The sequence below is a fragment of the Oryctolagus cuniculus genome, chromosome 1, assembly GCF_051225735.1.
Source record: "Oryctolagus cuniculus isolate XC-2025 breed Fujian yellow rabbit chromosome 1, ASM5122573v1, whole genome shotgun sequence".
Lineage (NCBI taxonomy): Eukaryota > Metazoa > Chordata > Mammalia > Lagomorpha > Leporidae > Oryctolagus > Oryctolagus cuniculus.
The window spans coordinates 169,263,207-169,281,282 of NC_142867.1; the positions used below are offsets into that span (position 1 = coordinate 169,263,207).

The 18,076-nt window shown below is 44.2% G+C and overlaps 1 protein-coding gene across 10 annotated transcripts in view; it reads left to right on the forward strand.

Annotated features, from left to right (window-relative positions):
- The first annotated feature begins 10,771 nt into the window (after window positions 1-10,771).
- The window catches only part of UHRF2 (ubiquitin like with PHD and ring finger domains 2), a 103,312-nt gene continuing 96,007 nt past the window's right edge, over window positions 10,772-18,076 (forward strand). For 9 of the 10 annotated variants that reach the window (XR_016210305.1, XR_016210306.1, XR_016210307.1 and 6 more), the window contains exon 1: window positions 10,772-11,332. Coding sequence is in view for 1 of the 10 variants with exons in the window: in XM_051858202.3 (XP_051714162.1) it covers window positions 11,180-11,332 (153 nt within the window). In the remaining 9 variants the exon portion in view is untranslated. The remainder of the gene's footprint in view (window positions 11,333-18,076) is intronic. The other variant, XM_089299398.1, reaches the window with a different exon arrangement.

The window sequence follows — 18,076 nt, forward strand, 5'->3', positions numbered from 1 at the left end:
CCAGCAGCCCACAGACTCGTTTATTTCAGTTGGTACAGCAGCTTATATAGCCAAGACAGCCAATCCGGTCAAGGGGTGGTTTTTGCCCTAAACAATCACAGCCTGTTGCCAGGCAGGCTCTGTTTGCCATGTGGTTCCCAAAGCCATCCAATCACAGCCTGTTGCCAGGCAGGCTCCATTGCCAGGTGGATTTCAAAGCCACTCCTGAGTAACTGATGCTCGCTTGCCAGTGGCCATCTTGGCATGGCTTTCTCATTCCACCACAGGTCCTGGATGCTAAATTATTGCTAACACTCAATATTATCACCTCTTAACCATTCTAGTAGGCTTTAGGTTTCCTTGACAAATACTGATAAGTAGGACCTTTTCAGATGTGTATAGGTCATTTTGGTATTCTCTTTTTGTCTCTTTTTCATTATGTTGTTCACGCATTTTTTAAAAAACTTGTTTTTTATTTATTTGAAAGGCAGAATTACAGAGAGAGGGCTGAGAGAGAGAAAGATCTTGAATCCACTGGTTCATTCTCCCAGGGGCTGCTATGGCCAGGGCCTGGAGTTTCTTCTGGGTCTCCAGAAGATCTTAATGTATTTCAAGTTGCACTATGATATACTCTGAAGAGTCACTCAAGAAAGGATATAATTTTTGCCTTGGCTAGGATTATATAAAATGATAATGAGTTACAAGGTTGAGGTAAATCAAAGTTTAATAGTAGCAGTGGGTCATCAGCATCAGCTGAAAAGAAAATTCAGCCTGAACCAGCAAATTTATAAAGCACATCTATAACAGCAACCTGTACTAAACAGAAAATGAAATATTATGAGAAACAGAGGCCAAGATTGCTACTAAAGCCATAAAATAGTTATCACTGGGCAATATATTACAATTAAGGTAAGTAAGAGATGGTGCTTTAATAATTTTTAAAAATTTATTTATTTTATTTGAGAGGCAGAGAGAGAGAGAGAGATATCTTCCATCTGTTGGTTCACTTCCTAAATGACTGCAACATTTGGGGCTGGGCCAGGACATAACCAGGTGTCATGAACTCCATCTGGGTCTCCCACATGGGTGACAGGGACCCAAGAACTTAAGCTGTTATCCATTGCCCCCCTAGGTGCACATTAGCAGAAAGCTGGAATTGGAAGTAGAGCTGAGATTCAAACCCAGGTACTCTAATATGAAATGCGGGTGTCCCAAGCTGTACCTTAACTGCTATGTGAAACACCTGCCCAGGTGTTTTAGATTAATGACAAAAATGACCATAATTATTCCCCTCCCTATATCCATATTCCTGTGCAATGATACTGTGTAAGTCTTCCTGTCAGGAGGCGGAGACAGTCTTCCTTCTCCTTGAATTTGGGATGGCCTTGTGACTTGCTTTGGCTAATAAAATCTGTTGAGGTGACCCTAGAACAATTCCAATCCTAGATCTCATCATCTTGATTGGTTCTTGTGGCACTATGAGAGGTATTACTATTCCCATTTCAGATACTGAAACCAAGGCTCAGAGAAATAAAAAGGTTGCCTTATACTAATTTTGGTAATTAACAGATCCCAGATTCAAATTCAGGTCTATCTGACTCCATAACACATGACTGTCCCACCATAAAACACCCCTTTATTAAATTTGTATCAAACTAAATGGCTATAGATCAGCCTTATGAAATTTCTTGTCTATGCGAATCAGCAAAATACTGTTAGTATTTGTTTTCAACTGGAAAACGTGAGGGGAAGGGGCCTTGTTAGTAGGGAGAAAGAGGGACATAATAAGGATGACTTAGGGAAGAGTTATGACTTAAATTAGCTCTTAGAAAACACATGGCATCTGGAGTGTCAATCAATAACATATATAGTATATTCATTTTTACTTTATCTTTTACTAGAGAAAACAGATTAGTAAATTGACAATCATGAGCAAGAATGATAAGGACTAAACTTGAGATGTGATGATTCTGTGGGTTTCATCTTCAAAGAACACTATACCATCAAACTCTAATAATTTAATGAAAACTAAACATTAAATAGAAAACTATTTGCTATTTTATAAACTTTCTTCCAATAATTCTGTGCACATTACATCTATTTATCTCTCCCTTCTTATATCAGATGATTTTAGTGAGCAACAAAACTAAAACTTCCTTGGGGACCGGTGCTGTGGCATCGCAGGTTAAAGCCCCAGCCTGAGGAGCCAGCATCCCATATGGGTGCTGGTTCTAGTCCCGGTTGCTCCTCTTCTGATCCAGCTCTTTGCTATGGCCTGGGAAAGCAGTAGAAGATTGCCCAAGTCCTTGGGCCTCTGCATCTGTGTGGGAGACCTGGAAGAAGCCACAGACTCCTGGCTTTGGATTGGCTCAGCTTCAGCCACGGCAGCCATCTGGGGAGTGAACCAGCAGATGGAAGACTTTCTCTCTCTCTTTCTCTGTTTCTGCCTCTCTGTAACTCTGTCTTTCAAATAAGTAAAAATAAATATTAAAACAAAAAACAAAAAACTAAAACTTCCTTTAGTGTCTGTGGGAGTCAGAGGTGATTCTCAATACTCCACAACTTCTGGTACTCACACTTTTGTATAACTCCTTGCCTTTGATTGCTGTCTGGGCCCTGGTGAATTGGCTTCTAACAAATGGCAGAAGTAACGGAATGTCATTTCAACGATTAGGTTACAAAAGCCTGTGATTACAAAAGCCTGGACTCTTTCTATGACCCTCTCACCTTGCACAGTCATGTGTGGTGCCATGTTGGAGAGGCTGGGATGGCAAGAAACTGAAGGTGGCCTCCAGTTAACAACCAGTAAGAAACTAAGGCTTCCAGCCCACCAGCCTTACAAGGCACTGAGTCCTGCCAACAACCACATATAGAAGAGGGTCTTTCCTCAATCAAGCCTTGGTGTGAACACAGCCTAGCCAGCACTTTGAATGCATCAAGTGAGAGATCCTCAAATGTAGGAAACAGCTAAGTCATCCTGGATTCCTGACCCACAGAAACTAATATGAAAATAAATAAATGTGTGTGCGTAAAATGTTTACTTCTTAAGCAAACTAGTGAATACAAAAGTATTCATGTTTATAAAACAGATTAAAAAAAAAGATTATTTATTTGAACAGCAGAATGAGAGAGAGAGAGAGAGACAGAGAGAGGCAGAAATCTCCCATCTGCTTGTTGACTACCCAAATGGCTACAACAGTGGAGGCGGGGACAGGCCAAAGTCAGGAGCCAGTAACTCCATCCTGGTCTCCCATATGAGTGGCAAGGAGTTAAGTACTCAAATCATTATTTGCTGCTTCCCAGGCACATTAGCAGGGAGCTGGATTGGAAGCAGAGTAGCTGGAACACATATTGGCACTCTGATGTGAGACGTGGGTATGCTTAACCTGCTGTGTCATGATGCCTGTTCCTATAAAACAGATTTTAAAAAACTTTTTGTTGAAAGAGAACTGGGAAAATACAAGAATCTTTTCATTAAGAGTAGGTGTTTCATGATCTTCAGAGGCCTTATTCTGTTGTACTAAATCACAAGTTCAGAATAACAGGATTTTCTCTGTGATGCTATCTTCAGTGGCAAACTTGCAGATCTAATTCAATTTGCAATTTTAATTTTATAGATCACAATTCAAATGTGGAAGGGGAGCATTATTTTTCCCCCCAAACATCACTGCAGATTTGCTACATTGTTAAAAAGAAATGTTCTGCCAGAAGATTCTATGATGTGCATGGAGAGGAGTTTTCAAGAGTTGGTCAGAACTGTATTGCAATTTATAAAGAAAAGAAAATGAGTACCAATGATAGGAGCATGGAAATTTTTGTCTCCTTTTTCTTAGACACGTTTTGGTGTGTTTAAAATCCTTGCCTATCTGCTGAACAGTTCAGTGTCACTATATACTTTTGGTATATAGAATAGACTGGATAATTATCTAGCTATTGCTGTATTTTGTGTATATTACCTTATACCAGTCAATGGAAACTGGAAAAAAAAAAAACCTGCTAAAAGTGATGGTGCAGTGGGGACCAAGATTGAATTGTTAAGTTGCCAAAAGCAAGAGCCAGCAGTTGCAATCTAATGTTCATTGGACTTAACATGACCTGCTCTTTGTTCAACAATGGAGGAAAAGAACAAAATTAAATGTGAGAAACATACCAGATCAACTCAATTCTTGCTCAAAATCCTCATTACAATGATAGTAAAAGAATTTTTAGGGGCTGGTGCTCTGGTGTAGTGGGTAAAGCTGCCACCTTCAGTACTGGCATCCCGTATGGGTGCCGGTTCAAGTCTTGGCTGCTCCACTTCCAATCCAGCTCACTGCTATGGCCTGAAAAAGCAGTGGAAGATGTGGAAGATGGCCCAAGTTCTTGGGCCCCTGCACCTGTGTGGGAGACCTGGAAGAAGCTCCTGGCTCCTGGCTTCAGATTGACACAGTTCCGGCCATTGCAGCCAATTGGGGAGTGAACCAGCAGATAGAAGACCTCTCTCTCTCTCTCTCTCTCTCTCTCTCTCTCTCTCTGTCTTTCCTTCTCTCTTTGTGTAACTATGACTTTCAAATAAATAAATAAATACATCTTTTAAAAAAGAATTTTTAATGTATTAAACCCAAAAGAACAAGAAAGGAGAGGATAGTAGAAGAGAGATATTGATATATCTTGGAAGATAAAAAAATCTACAGAATATTTGTTGATCTATACTCCTGAGAAATCATGTGCACAATGAAATATACAAGAATGCCTGGCATTATTATTTATATGAATAAAAAATACAACCAACCTGAGTATACTTCAAAAAGGACAATGATTATATTTTGGTATACTCATACAATGGAATAATAAACACTTAAAAATGAATATACTAGAAGTAGAGTCAGCAAACTATGACCCACAGGTAAAAATCTGTACTCTGTAACCTATTTTTGTAAATACAGTTTTTTCAGAATACATGCACTCATTCAACTATATATCAAAAGGAATTGCTTTTGTAGAACTGTGAAATGAAATAGTTGCAACAGAAATCATCTGTCTGCAAAACATGATAAATGTACCATTTGACGCTTTTAGAAAAGTTTGCACTACATTAGCAGGAAACTGGATTGGAAGTGTAGTAGTCAGGACTTAAATAGGCACTCCAAGCTTCAACAGAGGCCTAAGAGAAGGGTTTTAACTATTTGAAATGTTTCATTTCTGAAGCAAAGTAGTGAATAAAAGAGTTTCTATTGCAATATTCTCTGTACCTTTTATATGGTTGATGTACTTCATAATTTTTAAAAGTTCATTGAGAGACAGAGTTGATATCAAACCCAGACACTTCAGGCACACCAATGTGAGATACAGGCACGTTAACCACTAGGCTAAACAACTGCCCTTACAATCGATCTTTTATCTTTCTTTCCCTTTTTTTCTTATAAAGGACTTATTTATTTATTATTTGAAAGACATAGTGACAGAGAAGGGGAGAAGACAGGGAGAAAGAAAGAGAGAGAGTGAAATCAATTGATGATTCACTCCCCAAATGCCTACAGTAACTTAGGGTGGGCCGGGCTGAGGTCAGAAGCCTGGAACTCCATCCATCCAGATCTCCCACATGGGCAGCAGGGACTCGGTGTCTGAGCCATCATCTGCTGCTTCCAAGGTGTGTTAGAATGAAGCTGCATCTGAAGCACGGAGTATCTAGGACCCGGTCACTCTGATAAGAGATGTGGGAATCTTAAGTGGCAGCTTAACCCACTGCAGCACAAGTGCTCACCCATTTTCTGCTTATGACATGAACAAAATTTAACCATATTTGCTTTTCCTCCATGTAAATAATTCTTCTTTTCTTTCCCTATTCATACCTAAATTGTTTCAGCTACACATTTTTTTTTAAACTTTTATTTAATGAATATAAATTTCCAAAGTACAGCTTATGGATTACAATGGCTTCTCCCCCCATAACTTCCCTCCCACCCACAACCCTCCACTTTTCCGCTCCCTCTCCCATTCCCTTCACATCAAGATTCATTTTCAATTCTCTTTATATACAGAAGATCAGTTTAGCATATATTAAGTAAAGATTTCATCAGTGTGCACCCACATAGAAACACAAAGTGAAAAATACTGTTTGAGTACTAGTTATAGCATTAAATCACAATGTACAGCACATTAAGGACAGAGATCCTACATGAGGAGTAAGTGCACAGTGACTCCTGTTGTTGACTTAACAAATTGACACTCTTGTTTGTGGCATCAGTAATCACCCTAGGCTCTTGTCATGAGTTGCCAAGGCTATGGAAGCCTTTTGAGTTTGCCAACTCTGATCTTATTTAGACAAGGTCATAGTGAAAGTGGAAGTTCTCTCCTCCCTTCAGAGAAAGGTACCTCCTTCTTTGATGACCTGTTCTTTCCACTGGGATCTCACTCGTGGAGATCTTTCATTTAGGTTTTGGCCAGAGTGTCTTGGCTTTCCATGCCTGAAATACTCTCATGGGCTTTTCAGCAGGATCTGAATGCCTTAAGGGCTGATTCTGAGGCCAGAGTTCAGCTACACATTTAATAATAAGGCATGATACATCAAAAGTGTCTGATATTGTGGGGCTAAACTTATTTTTTGTTAAAAAAATTGCTTAAGTGATATTTTTGATTTTTGTCAGAGAACTTCTATCTTGATTTCATAGCTGGAAAGATTCCTAAGCAGGCCACAACAGCATTGTAGAGAAAGAGAGAAAACCTTAATTATAGTGCTCAGTACTCTGTGGAAAAACATAGGAAGGATGTATTTTGTCACATACAGACTCTTGTAATCATTTCTCTGTCGCTTACTGCACACGTAAGCTTATGTAATTAATTGTAATTAATTTGATTTGCACAGGACAAATGTACCATTTCTGGGTCTTACATCTCTGAACTCCATCCTGCCAATCTTTTTGGGACTATATTGAAGAGAATAACACAGCTCCCATACAGTCCCAGTAGATGCCCAGTTTTTGACAGCACTGTTTTTCCCCAGGGGTTCTCCATGAAAGCTGCAGCATGTGAAGAAGGAGCAATGGTCTCATGGGAGTACAGGTCCTGGCTAATCCCTCCCTCAGAAGCTTCCTACTTCCCATCAATGTCAACTTGTACTTCCAATTCTCAGATATTTACATCTAGGTATATTTTGGATACATTTCAAATGCAATACAACTCAAATGAAACTCATTGCTTTTCTTCAGTTTGCTTCTTTTTTTATTTTATTATCATTATTTTATTTGACAGATAGTTAGGGAGAGAGACAGAGAGAAAGGTCTTCCTTCCGTTGGTTCACCACACAAATGGCCGCTATGACCGAGCTATGCCGATCAGAAGCCAGGAGCCAGGTGCTTCCTCCTGGTCTCCCACATGGGTGCAGGTGCCCAAGCACTTGGGCCATCCTCCACTGCTTTCCCGGGCCACAGCAGAGAGCTGGACTGGAAGAGGAGCAACCGGGACTAGAACCGGCACCCATATTGGATGCTGGCACAGCAGGCGGAGGATTAACCAAGTGAGCCAGGGAGTCAGCCCCAAGTTTGCTTCTTTTTCTAATTAAGAACATCATAATTTAGCCAATCTATCCATTTAAGTCTCCCAAACTAGACACTTGGGAATTATTCTTAACATTCCATTTTCCTCATCTCTCATCTCCATACGTCCTAGAAGTTTTGCTAGAGGACCCTGGAATATTCACTGCCACTAATTTCCACCAATACTGACACAAATGCTCTTCACTAAACTTCCTGCCAACAGTCTCTTCCCCCCCACATCTCTGGCCCTTCTTATTTCCCTCAGGCATCCTGCACATTCCTTCTTCTGTCTTTCTAAATACATATATAATCACATCAATGCACCCTTTAAAAACCTTAGTTTCTCCCTGGGGCCTACAAAAATCTACAGCTTTGAACGCCAATTTTCACACACTTCCTGCTTCTATTTAGTCAACCTTTCTTTGATATGTAGTCTCTTCTGATCTGTGAAAAAGCCTACTTTGTCTTTAAGCACTCTTCTTTTCCGGCATTCTCTGCTTATCTAAATCCTCTTCACAACAATAGCACTAAATTTATTGCATGCTACTAACGGATAGGCACTATGCTAAGCACTTTAATAGTGTTATAAGCACTCTTTTACACAGAGGAAACTGAAACAAGTCATTTGCCCAAGATTACATTTTAAGTAAGCAGCAAAACTGGGATTACTATTCCGGTCTATCTCAATGCATGAATTAAACATTTAAATTCCGCCTCTTACCTTTCTCTGAAGGGAGGAGAGAACTTCCACTTTGACTATCACCTTGTCTAAATATAATCAGAGTTGGCAAACTCAAAAGGCTTCCATAGCCTTGGCACCTAACTCATGACAAGAGCTTAGGGTGATTACTGATGCCACAAACAAGAGTGTCAATTTGTTAAGTCAACAACAGGAGTCACTGTGCACTTACTCCTCATGTAGGATCTCTGTCCTTAATGTGCTGTACATTGCGATTTAATGCTTAACTAGCACTCAAACAGTATTTTTCACTTTGTGTTTCTATGTGGGTGCAAACTGTTGAAATCTTTACTTAATATATGCTAAATTGATCTTCTGTATATAAAGAGAATTGAAAATGAATCTTGATGTGAATGGAACGGGAGAGGGAGCGGGAAAGTGGAGGGTTGTGGGTGGGAGGGAAGTTATGGGGGGAGAAGCCATTGTAATCCATAAGCTGTACTTTGGAAATTTATATTCATTAAATAAAAGTAAAAAAAAAAATTCTGCCTCTGACTATGATATACCCTCTAACTGAGGTCAAACCATACACTTAGCCTTCAGCTCTGAGATATTCTAGTCTTCCTTCATCTTTAATCAACGTTTTAACCAACACAGTACTTTTAGTGTTGCTATTCATTAATGTTTTTAATTGTGCTAATCTTTAAAATTTAAAGAACTCATTTACTTAGAGAGAGATTGATTTCCCATCTCTGGTTCACTCCCAAAATGCCCGTAACAGCCTGAGCTGGCAGAGGCCTATTTCAGAAGCAGGAAGTTCCGCCCGGTCCGGTGGCTCACGTGGTCGCTGCCGCACACTCACATTTGAGCGATCAAGACTGCCTCCTCGGATGCAGGAAGCGGTAATGAGGGGCAAAGCAGGGCTAGCATCCAGGCAAAACCTTAGACCAAACTCCCGCCCCTATTTTTGATAAAGCTTTTCGTAACTATATTTTGAATTATTTGTGAGCAGGGAATTAAAAAAAGAAATCCTAAAATAACTCCATGAGGGCCGGCGCCACGCTCACTAGGCTAATCCTCCGCTCGCTGCGCCGGCACACCGGGTTCTAGTCCCGGTCGGGGCGCCGGATTCTGTCCCGGTTGCCTCTCTTCCAGGCCAGCTCTCTGCTGTGGCCTGGGAGTGCAGTGGAGGATGGCCCAAGTACTTGGGCCCTGCACCCCATGGGAGACCAGGAGAAGCACCTGGCTCCTGGCTTCGGATCGGCGCAGCGAGCAGGCCAAGCGACCATTTGTGTGGTGAACCAACGGAAGGAACCTTTCTCTCTGTCTCTCTGTCTAACTCTGCCTGTCAAAAGGAAAAAAAAAAAAAAGAAAGAAAGAAAGAAAGAAAAAAACTCTATGAGGGCATAGCATAACCTTGTAACAGCAAGTAGTTACCTTTTACAGGAGCAGGTCAAAGCGGGACTTAAGGGTGTCTAGCTCATTTATATATGTAAGGAATGCTCAATATTTGCTTTATTTAAAACAGGAGCACAAGAGAAATTCTATTTAGAAGTTCCAGGTGCATGTGAAGTGTTCAGCAAGGGCAGACAGCCGAAACATGAGTCTGTAGTCCATGGTTTCTACCCCTGACCTGTCAGGCTGTCTTATTTTGTTTTTTAAGATACTGCTAACCTTGTTTGTGCTTGCAATTATTTTTATTATTCCCAAATGCTACTCTATGGAAATAAAGTTACTGATTTTGAAAGACAGAAAGTTCAAGTTGCTTTGTTTTCTTTTATATCACCTCCCCTTTTTAAGACACATTTTCATTTTAAAAGAGGACCCCTGTTAGGCAGAGCTGCACTGGGCCTACCTCAGAGAATTTAAGCCAAGTTAAGATCTTGGGAGTTCTTTCTTCGGGAGTGGGTAGTTCTGCATTATTTCAAAGAATCTGCCACAAATCTATAGTCCCTTAGCCAAAGGCACACCTAACGTGAAGATCTGCAAACGGTTCTAGCGACACGGGCACCTCCGTGGCGGGAAGCCCGGGCGCGAGCGCGCTGGGCCGGAGGGCGCGATCCCAGTAGGACCCGAGCCCACGGGGTGGGCCTCCACCTCCGCCCAGCGGCGGGAAAGCCCCGGAAGCGGGTTTCCGCGGGAAGGCAGCTTTCGGGCCTGACGGGAAACGTGTCCACGAAGCAGAAATGTCCCCAGGGCCTTCCTTCAGCTACTAGCCGCCAGGCCGCCGGGCAGGCGCCGTCAGGATGAGCGCGCTGGCTCGTTCTCATTTCCTTCTGTGCTTTCTCAGAAATTTAGGCCGCGCCCGCCCGCGCCTGTCTTTCCACGATCAGACAAGTGTACGTCAGGGTTGCTTATTTTGGGTATGTTTTTTTAGACTAAAGCACCGAATCCGCTAGGCCTGCGGAGTCGCCCGCCCCCTCAGCCTCAAAACCAGGACCTAAAAGGGCAACCCGTGTGGGCGGCAGCGTAACCGTCTGAAAAACCGAAGGCTAGAGGGTGTGCCAGGGGCCCAGGTGCAGACGGTGTGGCAAGTAACGGCTTTGGCCGGTCCCGCCCTCCTCGCTCCGCCCATTGTAGGTCCCCCGGGTCTGTAACCAGCTCCCCGGCCGCTTCCTCTTTAAAGGCGGAGCCCGGCACGAATCTCGCGAGATCCGGGTTGGCGCCGTGACCTCCATGTGGGAGCCACAGCTCTATAAGTAAACACTCCGCGCGGCGCAGATATGGCTTCTTCCTATTTGTAAGGCGGAGGCTGCGGTAGCGCCTCGGGCTGGTTCCGGTTTTTGCCTCCTCGGCTCTGCTGGGCGGGTGCGCGGTCTGGGAGTCGCCGCCGCCTGTCCGGCCTGGCGTCCAGTCGCTCTTGCTCTCCCGTGTGCGCGCGCTCGCCTGCTCGTCCGCCCGCCGCGGAGATCCCGAGCCGCCGCGAAGCGGCTCGGGCCAGGCGGGGCGCAGCGCCCCGAGCAGAGGGGGAGACAAAGGGGGCCACCCCCCCCGCTCCCGTGCCAAGATGTGGATCCAGGTTCGCACCATCGACGGCTCCCAGACACGCACCATCGAGGACGTTTCTCGCAAAGCTACGATCGAGGAGCTGCGCGAGCGGGTTTGGGCGCTATTCGACGTGCGGCCCGAGTGCCAGCGCCTTTTCTACCGGGGCAAGCAGGTGAGGCGCGCCCGCCGCGCCCCTGGGGGACTCAGCAAGGGAGCAGCCTGGCTCCCCTGGGCGCGTGGGCCGGGGGGGCTTGGCGTGCGGCACGCGCAGAGCGCACCTGGCCCCCACCTCTGGTGGGCAGCCCTGCGCGGCGCTGGGTGCGGGGCCCGGGCCTGTTGCGGGGTGGGGATGGCGGTGGGCTGCGACGTCCCTACCAACCCGACCGTAGGTACGCCTAGCGGAGTGGGAAGAGACCTCGCCGTTGTTTTCTTGTGGCGCAGCGGCCGCGGGCACAGCCTGCCAGGTCCCTGGGTGCCTCGCTTCCCGCGCTCGGCGGAGCCTGGGGCCCCGGGAGGGTGGGGAGGGCAGCTGGCTCTGGCCGCCATGCCACCGGGCGGGAGGGGTGCGTTGACTGCCCGGGCTCCCCCTGCTCGTGGCCGCGCCGACCCGGCTAAGGGCTCACATCGCTTCCGAGGCTCTTCCGCGTCCCTGACTCCCAAGTAGGAGGTGGAAACTCGAGCGTTGGTCTCTCGAGCACCGGAACGTTGGCCCTGCCTCCTCACTGTGGCAGGATTTGCACACGCTGGGGATTCGAAGGGCTTCCAGAACGTTTGGATCCCCTCCCTCACCTCTCCTAGATCTGGAAATCTTGCCTTAGCCGAGGTTAGAGACCTGAGCTGAAGGGGCTATTGATGTAACGTGGGACCGGGTTAAAAACTGCCCTGTATAGTTTAGGGGTTTTATTTCCAAAGTAGAAAGGGGTATAAGATTGTTTTGGCTGTTCTTGCCTCGGAAGATCGCCCTTAAATCAAGCTTTTAACACAGCACCGCAGCATAGCCGGAGGTAACTTGAAGGCTAAAAGCAGTTTTGGCCTTGGGGTGTTTGTGGGAGTCTGGGGTAGTTGTGTGGTATGGCCCTGGGCTGGCAAGCTTAAGAGGTTTCCTATCCCACAGGTTTCCTAGACTGTACCTAGACACAGAGCCATCCGATTATTTTTGTCTTTGTCTTTGTCTTTTTATGGTGTTGTTAACCCACGAAGAAGTTGGCATGTTGCAGTCGAGAGACCACAGTTTGACTCGAGTCTTGTGGTTTACAATAAATGTAGCTCTCTCTGATTCCGTTGAAGCAAGCTACTGCGGCAAAGCCTACTGCCCTTCCAAGACTTTCCCGAAATTTCAGAGTAAAAAATTACACTCTGGCAAAGAGTTTCTTCTTAAAGAAATGTTGTAATACCTTTTGATTTGTGTTTGCAACCAGTTTTATACTGTTTTCTTAGTAGTTGCGACTCGTAAAAACAAGTGGTCAATTTAGTTGTAAGCTTTGCCTTTGAAATAGTTCTACTAAATGCTGTGTATCTTTTTATTGCTGTGTGCAAGTGACTGATAACATTTCCTTTAGGTCACAGGTGAAAAGTATGTAATCCAGTCTTACAGATTTTGTTTTCTAGCAGTAATACTTACAGACAGTGGTACATGAATTTCTAGATAGTTCGCTTACTTCAGCACCAGAGATAAAAATAAAGGATGAGCATGTATCCCTGGGCCACGCCTCTAAAGTCTAATTATAAAATATTAAAATGAAGTGTACCTGACTGTTCTCTGGAAACTGTAGGAATTGAGTTAAATTTAGGGCAATGAAGTAGACTTCAGTAAATCAGGAAGCTGGTTCCAGAATCTAGGGAAAACTTTTGAGGATAATAACCTTTGTACTTCTTTCTCTAGGACAGTCGCTAAGTCACTACTATGATTTCTTCAGCCCAGTAATAAGCCAGTAGGGATAAGGAATGGAACTTTGGTGCCTGCTTTTTTTTTTTTTTTTTTAAAGATTTTATTTATTTGACAGGTAGAGTTACAGACAGTGAGAGAGAGAGAGAGAGAGAAAGAGAAAGAGAAAGGTCTTCCTTTTCCGTTGGTTCATCCCCCAAATGGCCGCCACGGCTGGAACTATGCTAATCCGAAGCCAGAAGCCAGGTGCCTCCTCCTGGTCTCTCCCATGCGGGTGCAGGGACCCAAGCACTTGGGCCATCCTCCACTGCCTTCCCAGGCCACAGCAGAGAGCTGGACTGGAAAAGGAGCAGCTGAGACTAGAACCCGGCACCCATCTGGGATGCTGGCACCGCAGCAGAGGATTAACCAAGTGAGCCATGTAGCCAGGCCCTGGTGCCTGCCATTGACTTGGAGACAGAAAAGGAAGACACTGCTTCCAGCTGGGTTTCCTTCCATATAGGCTGATAAGTGGCCATGGCACTGGTTAGAGCACCACAGTCTTTGGACAGGGTATTATGGGCATAGCAATTAGCTGTTGGTTTTGTATCCCAAGGCTATTTCTATCCTGTAAAATGCCTTCATTTCCGTTATAAAAAAGATACCCCTTCCTCGGGATGCTTTACTACCACATAGTGAAAAATGTCATAAATAAAACAAACTTACAGGGTTTACAATTTAGGTGGTACCCAACTTCCCCCACTTATTTAATGCTTGCTGCTTTTAATGTTTGGTGTGTATCAGTATCACTTGTGGATATCTATTATAGCTGCTCACCTCACCCCAGAATTGCACATACATAGTTGGAATTTAACCAGACCCCGCAGGAGATCTGATGGACATCAAGTTTGAAAATAAATGTTGAAGGATAGTTGGTCTCTCAGTTTGTTACTATTCGAAGTATAGTCCCTGGATTCTCAGGATCAGCAGCATTAGCTTCACTTGGGAGCCTCACATGATGCCTGCTGAAGTGAAATCTGTATTTTTAACAAGATCTCTTGGTGATCTGTATGCAAATTAAATTTGAGAAGCAGCACAGTTGACTCTATCAGGACCAAAATGGAGAATGGCAATTCAGGACTGTAAGTTCTGGTTAGAGTAGGGTAACCTCATTTGGACATTCCTATCTGGAAGGTTGAGATTGCAGCATCTCTGGGCATTGAGTCTTTTAAAGGAAGAGTTATGTTGCTGGATTTCTCAATCTTCTGAGACTTTAGAGCACGTGTTATTATTTATTTGAGAGGCAGGGTTACAGAGAGAGAGAGGGAGAGACAGAGAGAAGTCTTCCATCCACTGGTTCGCTCCCTGAATGGCCATAGTGACTGGGGCTGGGCAAGGCCAAAGTCAGGAGCTAGGAGCTTCTTCCAGGTCTCCCATTCAGGTGCAGGGGCCCAAGCTCTTGGGCCATCCTCCGTTGCTTTCCTAGGCACATTAACAGGGAGCTGGATTGAAAGTGGAGCAGCTGGGGCTTGAACTGGTGTCCATATGGGGTGCTGGTGCTGTAGGCCAGGACACTAAGCCACTGCACCACAGCACTGGCCCTGAACATGTATTATTTTGAAAGGATTCTGTCTCCCCTTTTTCATTCTTTATAATCAAAATAGGGATAGTATTAAAATAGGTTGTAGATGTGGAGCATGAACCATAGCTGGAGAAACAGTAGTTGCCTTTTGCCCCAGTACATATTGTTTTCACATACACTACAGAAGTATATATGCCTGCTAAAGGAACATGTGTATATTTATATATGATGTGACAGACATATGGCATTATTAATTATTGTCCTCTACTTACGTCCCTTGTCAGTAGTCCTTTGGGAAAAGCTTCCCTACTGTTTGCCTATTGACATTTGGTATTTGCTTTCTACTTTTCCCTTGCATTGCAGTTGCCGTTTTTCCCGTTACATGTCTTCAACCTAGTAGAAATTCAAGAGTGCTGTCTGACAAAGCAAAGAATTCTTAATCATTCCTGCTTCTTCAGAATTGTAAATCCTGCATCCCTATCTTTCTAGTGTGGCATTTCTCAAACATTTATTTTTGAAACATTGATGGATTATAGTTCATGCTTCAAATTCATGGCTGTTCATAATTTCTAGATGACCCCATCCTTCTCTTGGAGCATAATTTGAATGACAGGTAACTGTCAGTCTGCACTTCCATTAAATCTGGAAGAACAGTAGTACTATTCAAGTAAATCATTCCATTACTCTTCACAGTGTTTGAAGCTTTGTATAATAAAGCTGTGTGGAATTTGTTGTGCAGTAATAATCAGTGTTTTAGGAAGACTGGAAGAGTACCAATGAATTAAGAGAAGGAACGGAGTGTATTTTCTGGGTTAAGAAAATCTCTTGGGGCTGGTGCCATGGCGCACTAGGTTAATCCTCCGCCTGCGGTGCCGGGTTCTAGTCCCGGTTGCTCCTCTTCAAATCCAGCTCTCTGCTGTGGCCTGGGAAGGCAGTGTAGGATGGCCCAGGTCCTTGGGCCCCTGCACCCACAAGGGAAACCGCGAGGGAGCACCTGGCTCCTGGCTTCAGATTGGCCTAGCTCCGGCCGTTGTGCCCATTTGGAGAGTGAACCAACGGAGGGAAGACCTTTCTCTCTGTCTCTCTCTCACTGTCTGTAAACTACCTGTCAAATAAATTTTTTAAAAATCTGTAAAAAGAAAATCTCTAAATAACAAGTCCAAGGAAAGGAGGTTACAACTTTATTATAGGGCTTCATACCTTGATATGCTTTGTTTTCCACTCTAACTTTAGATATTACTTTTCTTCTTAGACCTAGTTTAGAAAGAGTATCACTTTCAAGGTAGGCTTTGTGGCACAACAGGTGCAGTGCTGATTGAGACACCTGCATCCCATATTGGATTGCCTGGTTCAAATCCTGGCTGCTGCACTTCCAATCCAGCTCCCTGCTAATGCATGTGGGAAGGCAGCAAATGATGGTAAAGAACTTGGCCATCCCAAATGGGAGACCAGGATGGAGTTCCTGGCTTTGGACTGGCCCTGGCCCCTGGCTATTAGGGAATTTAGGAAGTGAGCTAGCAGATGGAAAAGTCATATTACCTCTCTCTCTCCCTCTCCTTCCCTCCCTCCTTCGCTTCCTCCCTCTTTCTCCATCTCACTTCCTCCCCTTCTGTCTTTCCCACTCTCTGTGGCTCTACCTTTCAAATTAATAACTAAACTATCAGTTGAAGTAACCTTAATTCATTTGTTTTTAAAGATTTATTTATTTGAAAGGCAGCGTATAGAGAGGTGAAGGCAGAGGCAGACAGATCTTCCATCTGCTGGTTCACTCCCCAAATGGCTGCAATGGCCAGGGCTGAGCCAGACCAAAGCCAGGAGCCAAGAGTTTCTTCTGAGTCTCCCTTGTGGGTACCGGTGTCCAGGTACTTGGGCCATCTTCTTCTTCTTTTCCAGGTGCTTTAACATGGAGCTGGATTAAAGTGGAACAGTTGGGTCTTGAACTGGCACCCATATGGGATGCTGGCATCACAGTTGGTGGCTTAATCTCATGCCATAACATCCCCCCCCCCAGCTTGTATTTATTTTTTCTCTTTTTAAAAGCTTATTTATTGGAGCGTGAACCAACGGCAAAAGGAAGACCTTTCTCTCTCTGTCTCCCTCTCTCACTGTCCACTCTGCCTGTCAAAAAAAAAAAAAAAAAAAGCTTATTTATTTATTTATTTGAAAGAGTTACAGAGGGGCAGAGCGAGATTGGTCTTCCATCCACTGGTTCACTCCCCAGATGGCAGCAATGGCTGGAGCTGCGCCAATCAGGAGCTGGGCTCTTCTTCCCGGTCTCTCACGCAGGTGCATGGGCCCAAGGACTTGGGCCATCTTCCACTGCTTTCTCAGGCTATGGCAGAGAGCTGAATTGGAAGAGGAGCAGCCAGGACTCAAATGGCACCTATATGGGATGCCGGCACTGCAAGTGGCGGCTTTACCTGCTACGCCACAGTGCTGGCCCCTGTTTATTTTTGACAATCATTTGACAGAAACTAGTCAAAGGGATTAATTGAGCATAGGACCCTCTGATTTTTGCTCTTCAAACTTCCATGGAAAGATGTTTATGGAAATAACTTTCCGTCTCCAGTTATTTCACCATTGTATCTACTGCCTTCATTTTGGATAACACCTTTCCAGTTAATACTTTAGGTTAAATAGTTACCATAGTGTTCTTAAGTTGTATGTTTGGTAAAGTTCTGCTTTTTTTTTTTTTTTTTTCAATTTTTTTAACTTTTATTTAATGAATATAAATTTCCAAAGTACAGCTTATGGATTACAATGGCTCCCCCCCCCCCCCCGCAAGTTCTGCTTTTTTTCAACTCTTTCAGAATTAGTGTGTTCTAAACTTGATGTTGTTGGAAAATGTTCAAAATGAAGGCATGAATACAGCTCTTTTTTTTTTTAAGGTTTATATATTTGAAAGGCTGAATTAGAGAGAGAGGAGGAGGGAGGGAGGGAAGGAAGGAAGGAGGGAAGGAAGGAAAGGGAGATTGAGAGATCAAGATCTTTCATCTGCTTTGTTCACTCCGTAAATGGCTGCAATGGCCAGATCTGGGACAAGCTGAAGCCAGGAGCCTGGAACTCCATCTGGGCTCCCCCATCGGTGGCAGGGGCCCAAGTACTTGGGTCATCTTCTGCATTTTTGCCAGACACATTAGCTGGGAACAGAGTTAGAAGTGGAGCAGCCGGGACGTGAACCAGCACCTATATGGAATGCTGGCATTGCAAGGGGTGCCTTAACCCACTACGCCACAACACTGGCCTCATGGATGCAGTTTTTGCTTCTTGAGTTCTTCCTACCCCAAGTTCAGGACTAGAGAGTTCAATTTTGTTTGCTTCTCATAAAGTAAGCAGTGTTACAATCCCTATCCATATGGGTGGTTATCTGCTTACTAACTAGGATACTTCTTGGGCTTATTTAGACTAAATGTGCTAACCTGTCATATGGTACCTAACTTAATTTTCCCAATGAGAAATTTGTGAAATTC